At 38.0% G+C, this 15,812-nt stretch overlaps 1 protein-coding gene across 1 annotated transcript; it reads left to right on the top strand.

Moving 5' to 3' along the window:
* Positions 1 to 12,269: 12,269 nt before the first annotated feature.
* On the top strand, positions 12,270 to 15,461 carry LOC136244495 (uncharacterized). Its single transcript, XM_066036088.1, has 5 exons — positions 12,270 to 12,340; positions 13,643 to 13,922; positions 14,203 to 14,403; positions 14,451 to 14,552; positions 14,606 to 15,461. The coding sequence occupies exons 3-5, from the start codon at positions 14,344 to 14,346 to the stop codon at positions 15,044 to 15,046; spliced, it is 603 nt and encodes a 200-aa protein (XP_065892160.1). The 5' UTR covers positions 12,270 to 12,340; positions 13,643 to 13,922; positions 14,203 to 14,343; the 3' UTR covers positions 15,047 to 15,461.
* The last annotated feature ends 351 nt before the right edge of the window (positions 15,462 to 15,812 follow it).

Consider the following 15,812-nt stretch of genomic DNA (forward strand, 5'->3'; position numbering starts at 1 on the left):
GAGATCACAGATGCAACAAAACAAGTTCTGAAAAGTAATGCAACAAAGTGTATTTTTGAAGAATATGTGGCACTAACAAAAGGAAAGAAATTACCTAGTAAGAGCAAGCTACTCAGCTTATGTCCAAAGTTAGATGAAGATGGTATCATGAGGGCAGATGGCCGGCTTATATATGCTGAGTAACATCAATGAGAGCCTTTACCAGAACTGCAGGTGACTATGGTGGACCGTTTATTACCATGCAGGGCAGAGGAAAAAGGACAGAAAAACGTTAATCTGGAAATGGCCTATGGCCTAGATGTGGATTCCTTTGTGAATGCCTTTTATAGAATGGGTAATAGACGAGGTGTACCAGAGGAGATGTTATCAGATAATGGTAAAAACTTTGTTGCTGCTGATAGAGAACTACGTGAGATGACAAACAAAATGGTGAATGATACTAAGTTAATGTTTCAGATGACCAGCAAAGGGATAAAATGGAATTTCAACCCTCCTTATGCTCTACACTTTTGCGGTGTATTCGAGATGATGATCAAAGCTGCAAAACGAGCTATAATGGCAATATTGAGTAAAGCAGATGTTACTGATGAAACGTTAATGACTGCCTTCACAGCAGCAGAAGCCTCAATAAACTCCAGACCACTTGCAACCAGTCAGCTAATCCAAATGATGATGTGCCAATTATCTCTAACCACTTCTACATGGTCAAATTGGGGGGGGTACAATCCACAACAGGCATCATTCAATATTCTCTATCTTTGTGCCCAGGTCAGTGGTGGCCCAGTCCACATTGAAATTGACAGATGCATGCACACACTTAGTAGATAAACAACACTACTTCATGATGAAATAAACAAACATAGAGGCTCCCTTTTCTATATGTTCATATGTGACCGGATCTGCGAAAAAGGGACATAATCGCACAAGCCTAAATTTACAGTATAAAGCATAGAATACAGTAGCGGAAAAAAAAGTTCCGTTCCGTTTCGTTTGCGTGTCATGCTAAATCATAAGCGTTCCATTTCCGTTTTGCGGTTTCAATTATTAGCGTTTTGGTGTAATGTGGTTTCGCTCAACCATTAAGCGTTTTGCAAGCGTGTAAGCTATAAGGCGATCAACTTAGTTAAAGGCAGGTAAAATTCAGCGGCAACAATGGTGTACAGCGAGTATACAAAGCTGAGGATCTTGTATCTTACTAGACTCAGCTATCATCCTTCAGAGATAACGCAAATTTTGAAAGGTGAAAATTTACGGATGTCATCTAGAGTGGTTTCCTTTTCTATCAACGGCCTTAATTGTTCACAAAGGTAGTTAAATGTTGCACAGCTTACTCTAAACCAATCTTGTGATCCAAAGCTTTACAGCACCACATCTTCCCACCAATTAGAAGAGCGAGGGTGCATCCAAATTGTCCTGTCTTGACGGTTGCACAACTCCATGACTGCTCTTGACAACAATATCCCAACCAGAGTCACCAATACTTTTCTTCTAGACTTGGCATAAGCTTTCCTTCGTCTTGATGATGTCCTTATGCTACCATTACTTCTGTTAACGAACGGTACAAGAGCCGACAGCGCTGAAGACAGATGGCACAGATTTATGCAGGTAGTGTTGGCATACATTCACATGTACTTAACTATTTTTTACATTGTAGGACAATGATCCTAAGCACATGTCCAATCTGGGTAAGGCCTTTCTAAACTCACATGGTGGAAAACGCCTCCAGAATCGCTGGACATGAACCCCATAGAGAACATGTGGCATGAGGATGGTATTAAGCAATTTTGGGGTTCAGTGTCCGGCAAGAAGTGTCATAAATACATCAGACATTTACAGAAAGTTATACCTAGGGTAATTGAGGGGAAGCTACTGGATATTAACCATATTGTACAAATATATGTAATCATTATTCACAACTTGTATACATAGAATATTATTACATTGTTACTATATTAATTGTATTATTACATTGTTACTATATTAATTGTTACTATATTAAACTGTACACCTGACAAAGTAACTAGTTTGTGGCTGCTGCTACTAACCTCAAGGCCACTTCAACTTGATTAGTTGTTTCATGGGTGAAAAGGCAAATACCAAGGTAATTCCAATGTAGGTAATGACAATGTAAACAATCTTTCCACAAATGATTTATCCTGGAGTGGTGATAGCAGTTGAGTGGCTCTACATAGAATTTTTTCAACTTTTCTTCAAAGTGGGATACCCAAGTGGCATTACCATATTTCTTTTAATGCCCATCTCTCTTAATACTGTTTGTGGAGCTGATTAAATAAATATTTGTGACCGGATTTCACAAAACCAAGCTTCCACACACACAAAATCAAACTTACGATTTTACCAGAAATGGATTGCTGGTCTAATACACTATCATATTTCACACTGTACTTCCTTCAGCACTGACAAGTCTGGTTTCTGTAGCAGCTTTCTTCCGACCCTGTCAAAGCCACGAGTGTGAGATTGGCACCATTAAATGGCCATGGCTTTGTGATAATGGTGTGTAGTGAGCTGGGACTTCACAGAGAGCTCGCCAATAGTGTTCTCAGTCAATTTGGAGTAATTTGAGGGCCATGGAGGGCCATGGAGAGCCCAAACTTGGCCTCTGGATTCCAATCGTCTTCTTACTCCATTTTATACCCGTATATTAAGACCACCGTCCACCCCCACCCTCCCACCCTATTACTACCATCTGTGATATTATAACCCGCTCGAAAAAAGCTGCTCAAAACAGGGCAAATTTTGGGTATCAGAAATGTATACACCCACTCAGTGATAGCTGGTGAACAGATGAACAATTGGTGCAAATTTTGTTTGCACAGCTGTAGGCACTGGGAAGTTATTACACAATGATTCCTTAAAATCGCCATATCTCCTAACAAAGCTTTGTGCGTCGAAGCCTTGTTTTGTCAAATTCAGTCACATTTCGTCTTCTTTCTGTGACCTATTCATGACACGCCGGAGATCCTTCACAACCCAGTACCTAATCTTAAATCTTCACATCTCTTCGACTCAAAATCACCAGCTCAACAAAGTGAATTCCTTTTTCCAGTTCAACAAACAAAGCTACTTCCTTTTTTTGTCATACATGATGATTTTAATGTAACTCTTGAACCTAAGATTTTCACCTTTGTGCTTTGATTTTCAACCTTTGTTCTTTGCCACGTGATCTATTGTTGTGTCTCGTGAGATTCAAAGCCCTACCTTTCGCATATTGAATATACGAGCAAAAGAATAAAGTTGGATTATTATTGTGGTTTACAACAGGTACAATCTTCACCCGCACACAGTTAATGTTAACAGTAAACACAACGAGCTAAAATATTAGAGTACACCATTTCCTTTGGTTTTATAGATCGTCCCTCGATCCAGAGCTTGATCCTCCTCCAGTACCCTTAGTTGGCTGGCGTAAACGGCGACAGGCGTTTTCCATTGACTTTATTCAATCCTCCCATATGGGTTCAAACTGTTCGGGACAGTCCTTGTACTTCGGGAACATGTCAAACATAGTCTGCTTCGGAGCATATAGCTCCTCCCTTGGCAAACCAAATCCTTGTTTTCCACCAGGAGTGCATCTTCCCATGACCTCCTTTCCAAAGAAGCACTGTCTGGCCAATATCTGGCACAAAGTGGCAGCCTTGTCCTTATTTTTAAGCTTAATGTTTTCATTCACCACCTGATCAACATCATGGAGAGTGGTCTTGTCAATGCTGCTAGATAGAAGATATACGCAACCGCTACTGGAGCTAACAGGTGGAAGCTGAGCTACACTTGCTGTTGTAGATGGAGACTGTGCTGTTGCGTTTGAAGACTCCAACATTGGTGTATTACGCTCTGTTGTTTGGAAGGACCATTCAGGCTGTGCATAACCAAATCCTGGAGGATATTGAGTTGGCTGGTTATAGGTGTGTCCTGGATCATGGTAGTAACCAAACCTACATGCAGAGGCTCCTCTGAATCCAGGCACAGAACGTGGTCCTCCAAATTCAAGTGAGGAGCTCGGTCCACCGAGCCCAGGAAAAGATGCTGGTCCTCCAAATGTTGCAGCTTGATGGAAAGACATTGCAGACTGTAACTGAGCAACAGCTGTCTCAATGTATCCAACACGGTACTCAAGATGGGACTGACAGACTTCTACACTTTCTACCCTCGCCTCTACATGAAGGTATAAAATAAAACTTATATACACTTTTATTGGAATCTGGTTGGGCATTCATTTTTACAAAGCCTTTTTTTGGTTTTTACAAAGTTGTTTTATTTTCAGATTAATCTGTTAGTAAATCATGTTTATAGTGTAAAAGTATTCCTAATCAGATTCCACAATGTGTACTTTAATGAATGAAACACATCATTTTCAAGAATGTCATTACCTGATTCATCCTCATTAGAAAATTCCATATTACTGTCCTCTGTAGATTTGCTGCTGGTCACTGAGATTGCTGACTGTGTCGGTGATGTGGTACATGGAACCTTAGATGGGATAGATGTCAACAGAGGAGACTCTGATGTTTCCACCACTGAGAGAGTGGAGGATGATGTCACCAACTGGCTAACAGATGTCACCACTGACAGGGTAGAGGTAAATGTTGCCACCACTGAGACGGTGGAGGGTGATGTCACCAACTGGCTAGCAGATGTCGCCACTGACGGGGTAGAGGACACTGACAAAACCAAGGATGATTCTGAAGAGGTGGCAGCAGGTATGGTAAGACTTGGGTGTATGATTCCTCCATGTGGCGTCACGCTGATCATAGTACCTTTCGGCTTTTGTTTTTTTTTGGTTTGTTTGTTTCTCTTTAGAAGGCTTTGGTGACTTAGTTGCCTTTGGCTGTGGTTTCTCCTTGTTTTCTACCAAAAATTTTATTTCAAGTACGTTTTATCTGGTAGAATTTTCAAAGGGAAAATATCTTAATGTACTATTGCAGTGTGCATGGAATTTTGCAAAAAAAAATTATTTTGTCTGCAAAGTTAGGAACATCCCCTTTGAGTATTCTTGACAATAGTATTATACTTTGTGTTTTTCGTTTCTTTGATTCCTTCTCCAGGGGTATTGCCAGCAAATCCACCATTGATTTTCCCCTATCCTCCACTGGATGGAACTTTTCTTCAAAGAATAATTGTTCCAGCCGTGTCATTTGCTCCTTGGTACCTGTGTGGGAATATGAGAAATGTTGACTAATGAGCAGCCTCCATTGTATGTATCACTTAATAGTTACAAATGTGATTCACATCAATTATATATTTATTTTGTATCATACCCCTTGGAGATACATGTGCACCTGTGTCAATGGAGGAGGGCAAACATGGATACTTTACAACTTGTGGATACTATGTTGCGTTAAAGTAACACCAGAGTGCTCTTGTGCCAGTTTTGTGTACCAGATAAAATACAGGGGATAGGCATAGGTGGAAGCAGTACACTTTGTTTGGCCGTCGTAAAATGGCTTGGCGATCTTATTGAGGTCTTGAAGATTTTGAATGGATAGTGTGATATCAGGATTCTTTTTTAAATTTTTTTTACACTAGCTGCCACTACCAATACTAGAAACAGACAAGACTTTCGTCACTTATAAAGTGTTCTTGTGGGGTGTACAGTGTCATTATTCAAGCAGTTATATGAATCATCAGTGTAAAATGTGGAGTTCTTTTACAAAGTTACTGGTTGCCTTGTATCAAGTTCTTGGACTGTGAAAGTATGTATGATTGTGGCAGGCACAATATAATTTGTGACCTTTTCCCAACAGAATTATCAAGCATACTTGTTCTATCCCAAGTGATGTTGTGCCAACTGTTTTCATTGGCTCTGTCACACTGTTTTGATAATTTTAATGACCTTGGTGCTCAAAAAAGGTACACAGCTAGGCACGCGGCTATGTAACAGTGACCCATTGTTACACAGCTGAGTTAGTGCATGTATTTTCGTTCCTACATAAACTACAAGCATAGCTAAGTAGGGATTGTTACGTGAAGACGTGAATTCAGGATATTTTTTAGCAAGGTGTGACAGCCATAAAACTTGGAATGGCCTTAGAGTCAGAAAAGTAACCATCAGTGTATGAATACATTGTATTACCTACATACCTACTGATGGCTTTTGTGGCAATTAAACTAGCCTCTATATAACACACCTAGTAACATATGGTCTTACAATCATAGCACCAATACATCTGAAATGGCTCTTTAGCTACTGTACTGTATATCTATTTGTCTATATTATTACAGTTCTTTATCTACATGCCTAACTTTATTACCACAAATAACTTGTTTAGTTGGTCATTCATAAGTAGACTGTGTAATGGAAGTAGCTAGGTACATTCAATACTAGTTGCTAGGTACATTCAATATTAAAGACATTGTTTTAGAGTCACTACAGCTACTAGCTTATGGTCTAGCCAGTTATCAAATGAAGTAGCTGTGAAGTAGTCAACTAATGTTATAAGAGTTTCGTAGGAGTTGCTAAGTGTACTTTAACATATTTATGTAGCTGTCTGTGTTGTTGATAAGAACAATGATTATTTATTTGTTTCGAAGGTTTCTATTTCCATTTTGATGGCTTGAGTTCACACATAGTTTAATTCAATAACAGTTAATCCGAAGGAAGTCACTGGTAATGTGTTAAATGTTGCTTGTACTTGATATTAAGACATGTATATCAAACCAGTAATATATGGTAATTAGTCTACTTAGGGAATACAAGATGATGAAGGTGTTTGCAATTTATGATTGGATTGAACAACTATTCTTTAGAGGAAATCATTCCGAATAAAGATCCATGTGTGTTAATTAGAAGTTGAAGCTTTGCTAAACTATTGTTCCATGAGTTTTTATAGCGATCTCTATTAGCATTATTTTATTTTGTCCAAAATGATTTTTACCCTAGTTGAGATACAGTATGAATTGGTGTTTATAAAATTAATGTTATTGAGAAATGTAAATAATAGCATAATATTATACTCTTAATCACATGAATTGTAAGAATTAATTGTTAAATATTGATTATTTTGAATTCTTTGTCTTTTTTTGGCAGAAGGGGCTTTCTTCCTGTAGTGTGGTACATTTCTGTGTACTCATTTCTACGTACTATCAGCCTGTGAAGGAAGAACAAATGGTGTGTCTTGTTCATAGATGATATAATACGCTTGTAGCGTGACAGCCACACAAAGGTCTACTGCACATATTAAATTGATGTTCTTGTTGATTACATGTGCTTTGTCTGGATGGTATTTCTGATGGCATAATGGATTTTTATGATTTCTTATGAGAAGTGAATCAATGACCTGCAAGAAATTACACGATAAAGATATGAAATTCACATATATTTATATAGAATGCCAGTATAGAACATGGTGTATTGGTGCTTTCTTGTTAACAAATGTGGCAACTGTCACGGATTTAACAAAAAACAAAGGTATAAAGATGATTTAGATGCTTATTTGTTTTAATTAATGTTTGAATTGCATTATATTGAATTGGGCTTGGTATTAACTCAGTATTGTCTAAATATCTGACATGCTTCAAGTGCGTTACAGTAGGAGATAGGGGGTATGCTATACTACATCTACTTTTGCACTAACAAGTGCATAGTACATTCACTCCAGGCATTGTACTGCTTCAGTAAATTAAACATGTTGCTGAAGTGATATTCATTGCTGATCCCTTCCAATGCATACTTCTATAACTACTGTAGTATAACACTGTATTCACATGAAATGTTCTGTATAGCAAATAAAGCACATTTGTGACTGGGCTTGCAATAACAGGGCATGTGGGGCACATGATTTTTGCGTACTTTTTCAAACGTTAACTGCACATAACGTTTTGTACCATTATGCTATGGAAATGCAATTTTTAGCTCTTAGTAAGCATTTAAGTGGCATTATGATGCAAGTTACAGAAAACAAATATTCTGTTCCAGTTATGAGATATTACCTGTAGAGTGACTGGGTGTAGTTTGTGCCCACATGCCCTCTTTTCGCAGACCTGGTCACATTTTTTGTTTTGATTTTTCACTCTAAAATTCTTATATAAGGTTGATATATAGACAAAAGCTACTATTTTTGCACATAATAATACGCTGTAGAGAACACCAGAGGTCAAATCTGCATATCCAACTCTTCATGATCTGTAGAACAGTTTTATACTTTCTTTAAAAAGTGTACAATATCTTGATCATGCTACTCTACTAACAATTGTGACTTCCTATGGTGGTGCAGTGTAGACTGTGTGGCCTTTGATGCACACAAGTACCCTACATACCTTTTTTTATCTTTAACCACATCTCATCATATGGTGGATCTAAAGGAAACGGGGATCTGGCTACTTTTAAAATGACATCACTCCACTCCTCAGCAGGTCAACGAGCATTGGCTTCTGGTATATGCAGGTTGATCAATAACAATTGATCACAAAGAGTCAAGGAGGCTCAACAAGAATTATAAACTGTACATTCATTCCATTAGGCATCAATGGATCACAAAAGCCAAACAATCAGAGATACACAACATTTATATTTCAACATAAAAACAGGTCACAAATGTTGAGACCGACACATGAAGGAAGGGCAAAGCAATTTTTTTTCATAAAAGGGACCATATTGAATCCTGGGGTTGGAGGGATTTTTTTCTTCTTTGGCCCTTTTCTGTTTCGCATTATTTGTCCTAAGTCATGTAGTTCTAAAGTTTGTTCAGTCCATATGTGCAATTTAGGTTAGTTAATCCTAAGGCTGCAGCACATGTTGCTGTCAGACCTTCAGTGCTGGTCACTGTAAAGCTCTAATACAAATAATACAAATACAAATATTCTCATGTATATAGTAACATTATTACACAATATTTCATTCAACTCCATATATGTACTATAGTAGACCTCAAATTTACATCTTTAGTGGTGGCTGATTTATAAAATGATGTTAAGGTATGTGTTCTACACAATAGACTGGTACAGTGTATGTATTCTACACAATAGACTCAGAAACAATCTGTAAAATGTTCCACTATATAAATCATGACACTATTTTTTGGAACTTATAGGTGACTATATACTGTATTAAAATGTTAAAATAGCCTATTGTACTTGTATAATTATAATGATCTCCAGCAAATAGTTTTGTTTTGTTACAATACTGCAGTGAGCCAGAGAAGCCCTTCAACCTTTACTGCTCTATTACAATTATTATTTATATTTTAATCATGTAATGCATTCACTGTTTGAGTGGTTTATATCAAAAGATTACTACATCATGGTGTATGTAAAAATGTGTAACATATATTTTTTATTATGTAGGTTTTGGTTATTAAATTCATCGCTTTTGTATCACTTTGGAAATTCATTACGTCACTTTGGCAATGGCCTTAATTATTTTATGAATGTAATGGTACCATACCATATTAGTTCAAATCAGTGCACAAACACCTATTAAAGTCCTTGTTTCATATTCTGAAATAGTAATACACAGTAATGTACCTGTATATAGGTTGAGAAAATTCTATATGGCCCTATGGTCTGCAAATAAATAAATGACCCCTACTCCAGTGCCTCAGTCGTTTTGAACCTCCCAGATCTTTGTGGCATGTACTGAAGTCTGGTTGATCGGCTGCTGGAGTCTCCTCATGCGGTATTTAACTTGGGTGTTTTGATGCAAAACCTAAAAAGCACATGACATTATACGTACAACAAAAAAGACACCATTCACATAAAACTTATGGTATATTATCTATGCAGAGTAAATTGTTTATAAAATATCTGTACATTACTTAACCCTTTAAGGACTGCTGCCGTAATATTACGTCCAAAGTAGGTAATGCTCGAAAGACCAGCGCCGTAATATTACGTCCAAGATTATTGGCAGTAAACAAAGAGCTATAACTCCGCAACAAATGAAGCTATTAGATCGAAACAGGGGCCATTGTATTCGCCGTTCATAGGCGATTCTTTTGATATATAAGGCGAACTTATCACACAAAACTAAACCTGTGTAAAATTCCTAACAAAGTACAAACATTACACAACAATAAAACTAACCTTGTAGAAATCGCTCCATAACTAAATTGCCGCACAGTTACGTGCACATAGCTATAATTATGGCTACAGTAAGATCGATCGAGCCAGGTAAAACCAGAGCGTATTCAAGAGACTTAAGATGGCGAATTGTTTGGCAGCGAGTAGCCATGGGCTTGACGTTGACTGATATTGCTAAGAATCTTGGGATTTCGACTGGAACTGTTTGCAATGTCTTGAAACGCTTCACACAAACTGGAGATGTACACGTGAAGAAGCACCCGAAGCGTGATCGAAAATTAGACCGATACCATGAGATTTATATCATAAATTTAATACTAGACTCACCATCTTTACAGTCAAAAGAAATAACCAGTAAGGTTTTACAAATAGCCGGTACAAGTGTTTCCAGTTCAACCTTGTGCAGGCTGCTTGCCCGTTTTGGGTTCACTCGCAAAAAGGTCCAGAGGATTGCTTTGCAGAGGTCAATGGCTTTCCGAGCCCTGTTCATGGCAAACACCATCATATTTTCACAAGACAAATTTGTTTGGCTTGATGAAACAGGATGCAATTTCAAAGATATGCTTAGGAAGTATGGCTATGCCTTCAGTGGTGAAAGAGCAGCAATCCAACATTTGCTAGTGAGAGGTCAGCGCATCTCATATATTGCTGCCATATGTACAGATAGACTAATTGCCCTGGAAACAACACCCAACTCCGTGAATGGAGAAACATTTTTTTACTTTGTTCGTGGCTCACTGATTCCTGAGATGATGCCATTTGATGGTCACAATCCAAAGTCGATTGTGGTAATGGACAACTGTTCAATACATCATGTCCAGCAAGTCAACTATGACTTTACAGACACACACACACTCACATTGTGTAAAAAATCATGTAACAACTGAGTCAGTACAATGCTTTAAGTCTACATTACTTTACTACAAACTTTTTAACTTCTCCCATGATAGCACCTTGCATGTCATCATACTGTTGTTGAGTAATACCCCCTCTCTCCAAGAGTTGGTGCAGTTGTAATAATTATGTAATGCACTGCCCCCTTAGGTTTACACTCTTGCTAGGTGACACTGTGCAGCTGCTACGGTTACCTTTATCTTTATCAGAGAGCATCTTAGGCACTTTCCAAAATGGCTTGTTTGGAGCCACATTATATGATGTATGTACTTCAGACGATTGAGGACAAATTGAGGGAAAAACATGAAGGTGTTTACACGGAAGAGCAACTAAGATGCTGGGCGCATCTCATACAAATGAAAAAGCATACATCATGTCTTCAGTCAACCGAGAATTACTTGCAAAACTAACATCTCTTCCAGACAGGTAGGGAGTTATACGGATAGTGTGCATACCATACAATAGAATAGTATTGACAGTATTGTACAGTAGTACTCTATAGGGATTATAGAGGTTTTGGGTTTCTTGCCCGGACTTATCACCCAAAAACCAGCCAAACTTTTGCTTTTTGATAGCTTGGCAGTATTGGTTAGGTATAGCCAAGCCGAAAAATGTCTTCAGACCAGCAACAAGTTGCAAAATTTTCTTCTTTCACAGAATTTTCTACTAGCTAACTGACTGATGCTTTCAGCCAAGCATAACTTGATAATGGGTAAGGCTACAGGCTTGATTTCTTCACTGTTCAATGCCACTTCGCCCCAAGACATGCCTTTTTGCCAACCGCAGCAGCTACACAGCATGCATCATGGTACTACCTTTGTCCCTAAAATTTTTAGGGACTAGATGGTGGCCTGTCAGTACTAAATGTAAATCTTAGGGAATTTTGGGCGAAAAGGAACAGGCCATTATCCTGATCCTCTTGGTTAACAGCATAAATCATGAGAGTATTTGATGCATGTTTATGTATGCAATGGTATTATTGTGAATACTAGTTATGCATTTATTACTGTATTTGTTGTTGTATTTGGTTAATCCAACCACCTTGGATTGTTGTGGACTGGCCAAGGGGGTGGTTGGGAGGCTTATGGGAAGCCCAAAATCCATTTCCCCAAGGTGGATGGAAAATAGTACCAGATAACATGTTAACACACATTTTGAGAGTAGTGCTGATAAAGTTTGCCAAGGTGACATCTGAGATGACTCCATCAGATAGAAGGAAAGCAGATAAAACTTATTGGTAGCCATGAAAAGTGCAAGCAGGGGAATTGGCACTATTATTAAGATTGGCAATACAATTGTGGAAAATGTGAGATCTCTTGATGCTATCCTTAATAAGCTGAAGGAGATGCTTCCAGCTGCTACCAGACAGCGGATCTTTACATCATATGGTCTATTACTACATTGTACTTTTACGGTAGGTGATAATATAATAATTATGTATATATGTAGACTTGGATAATATAATAATTATGTGTATATGTAAACAAGTCTGTTTTTAACTATACTGTTTATGTTTGTCTATCTACAACAAAAAGGCACACATCCATTCCAACTCACTACTAATGTAATAAAAGCATTCAAATTGTGATTAAAATCTAGTTAGGCTAGATGTTATAGCGGGTTCCCCCTGCCAATGTTTGTAACAAAATGTCAATATACTCCAATAGAACAGTCACCTACTCTGCAAGTAGCCATGCCCCCAGAGCCTCAAAATTACATCAAGAGTACATAATTATATTATGAACTCTTGATGCATAACATTCGTGATTGTTTTCTGTGCTTTTAAAATTTTTACCATCCAAGTTGACCCCCTCACTTATTGACCTGCTCTGCTGCCCTTGTATTATAGCGGATTCTGTTCAAATTGTAACTGTGCTTGCTATTATTATTATTATGTAATTCATCTCAGCAAAATATACAGTACATGCAGTAATGCTGGTACAAAAACCTAACTCTAACCAAGAGCATGCACAGGTTAACACAAAATACAAACACGAAACCGAAGTCAAGTCAAATATTCAAATAGTGTCTCAATAAAGATGATGTAGAATAGAGGATGAATTATTATTATTATTACTAGGACCACGACAAACATAACCAAGTACTGTTTAGATATACTTGAGCCATTAAAATATCATGTTATAGACGGTTATATAGTATTGGTTACTCAATAAATAGCCATATATGAATATGTTTTAGCTAACATGTTTATATAATGCATAAAGTAGATTCTTACACATACCTGTAGCTTGACCATACGCTTATTCTGTGATCATGGCTGTTGTATAGTGATGTATTTAGTGATGGTGGGTTATTTGTAGTTGCACAACTTTTAATTGTGGGTTTAGTACATAGTATAGTATCAACTACTATCGAACTAATTCACTTATATGCTACTTATTTACGATGATAGGCGTTGTATGGAAATTAGTCAAGCCCCCAGTACAAACCTTCAATATATTCCACCAAGGGAGTGTGATGGATCGGTGTATGTACCATGTGTACAAATATACAAGTCTGCATTCAGTAATACTACATCAACTTTCCCGGGAAAAACTGATCACTATTTTCATAGATGGAATTATTTAACAATAATACCTACCGTAATTTTTTAAGTTATGAGCAGTATGCATTAAATAATTTTGTACTATGAGATCTTGCTTTGATGCATGAGAAACATTGCACAACTTAAAACATTCTTTGTATTTTTGTATAGAAAATATGGCGGCGATACAAGGAATGCTGTTTAACTGAAAGTGCTGCTGCCTTGGGTTTACGTCCTGTTGCCTACAGGACATTTTGCAGATATTGGCAGGACTTGCTCCCGCACATTATCATCAGCAAGCCACGCAGTGACTTATGCTGGACATGCCAGCAAAATAGCACTGCTATTATGAAGGTCACCAACCGATCAGACCACGAAAAAGAGAGGGTATTTTCATATTCTGGCACTCTACAATCTGACACTTAACTATAAAGGATGTAAAATCCTACAGGTCTAGCAAGCTATCAGAAATATCTTGGGTTAGAAGTGTCAGATTAGAGAGATTTTCCCTGCATACATTTGCTGGTTATATAACACACTGTACAATGGATTGTGTGTATGGTACAAAGTCTATAGACAATGAAAACAACATCTTTTGTTCCATTCTGAAGACCAGAATTAAACAACAAAAACAAACAAACAAAAAAAAACAGATGACAATGAACCACATCCATCGTACAGTATGTTATATACTGGATTTAGACATCACTGTATTTTTGTACCTTCTTCAGGTGATAAGCTTGGTTAGGGACCATCTTAAAATCGTCAGTGAGGAGAGGACTGCATATCGGACCATATGCAAGACAACTCGACAAAACTTGAAAGACCAGTTTGAAGTAGACGGAACTCTCCAACTGCCAGCTCCAGGGTCAATGATACCTCCAATGAGCACAGAAGTGAAAATGCACTACAGCTTTGACATGGCGCAGCAGGTAAAATTGTTCACTGTAACTTACACACATACCTTCGTTTCCAATAGGTGCATTATCCAAGTGACCCTTTCCAACCAGGACCAGTGTACTTCCTTACGCCACGCAAATGTGCCATCTTCGGTGTATGCTGTGAGGCTATACCATGGCAAGTAAGCACTGTAGCTGTTTTCAAAAGCAAACCAATACCTCCCATACTCTGCAGGTGACATATTTGATAGATGAATCTTTCAACGTTGGAAAAGGTGCTAATTCAATCATATCAATGATACACCACTTCTTTGCCAACCATGGAATAGGGGAGACATCGGTCCACTTGCACGCAGATAATTGCTATGGACAAAATAAAAACAGATACATGATGGGATACCTAATGTGGCGTGTACTCACTGGCTTACATCGGGAGATAAAAATATCATTCCTACCAGTGGGTCATACAAAGTTCACACCTGATTGGTGCTTTGGACTTGCAAAGCAGACCTTTCGCCGCACAAAGGTTGGCAGTCTGGATGACATTGCCAATGTGATCAGCACCTCTTCATTTGTCAATGTTCCACAACTGGTAGGCACTCTTGAAGGGGATTACTTTGTTCCAACCTACAATTGGAGTGAGTTCTTTGAGGAGCACACAAGAAAACTGCTTTAAAAGGGATTACCCAAATGCAGCATTTTCATTTTAAAGTTACCTCACCTGGCACAGTATTTGTGAAGAGCTCCAACTCTGGCAATGAGCGCCAAAGTGTGTTGGTGAAGGATTCGTCATGGCGTCCCTCACCCCATTGTCTGCCATCTCGGGTTGTACCAGATGGATTAAGTACAGATCGTCAATATTACCTATTCGAGAAGATCCGCGACTTTTGTCCAGATTATGCCAAAGTGCCCTCAACCAACAATGGCGCGTGATAGTTGATCATCTACCCTGTGTATAAAGCATCAAGACATTGTCATTACTGTATTGTTATTACTTAGAACTGTGTACAATGAAACTAAACTACTTTATTTCGTTCGTATTGTACATTATTACCAGCAAACAATAGCGTAACTTACGAAAATGTTCAGTAACAAATAGACCAACTCCTTTCTTTTCAATTGATACAGATCTTACAACGAGAATTGAAGAGGCAGCACATGGTCTTCCATTTTTAAAGTACCGTAAAATTACGCATTTCATCCCTGTAACAAATCTTTATCAGGTGAGCGATTTGTAAACATAATCACGAACACGCGTATACAGAAAGTGCACGGAAAACCAATTAAACCCAGCGATTTCAGTTTCTCAACACACCTGGAAACTTTGAGCACTCATAACAGCGCGATTTTATAACGGATGGAGCTGAAACTTTCTGGAAGGTTAGATAATAGCGTACTGCTTATGATTATGTAAAAAAACAAATTTTCATATATGTGCCCAC

Source organism: Dysidea avara, chromosome 14, assembly GCF_963678975.1.
Source record: "Dysidea avara chromosome 14, odDysAvar1.4, whole genome shotgun sequence".
Classification (NCBI taxonomy): Eukaryota; Metazoa; Porifera; class Demospongiae; order Dictyoceratida; family Dysideidae; genus Dysidea; species Dysidea avara.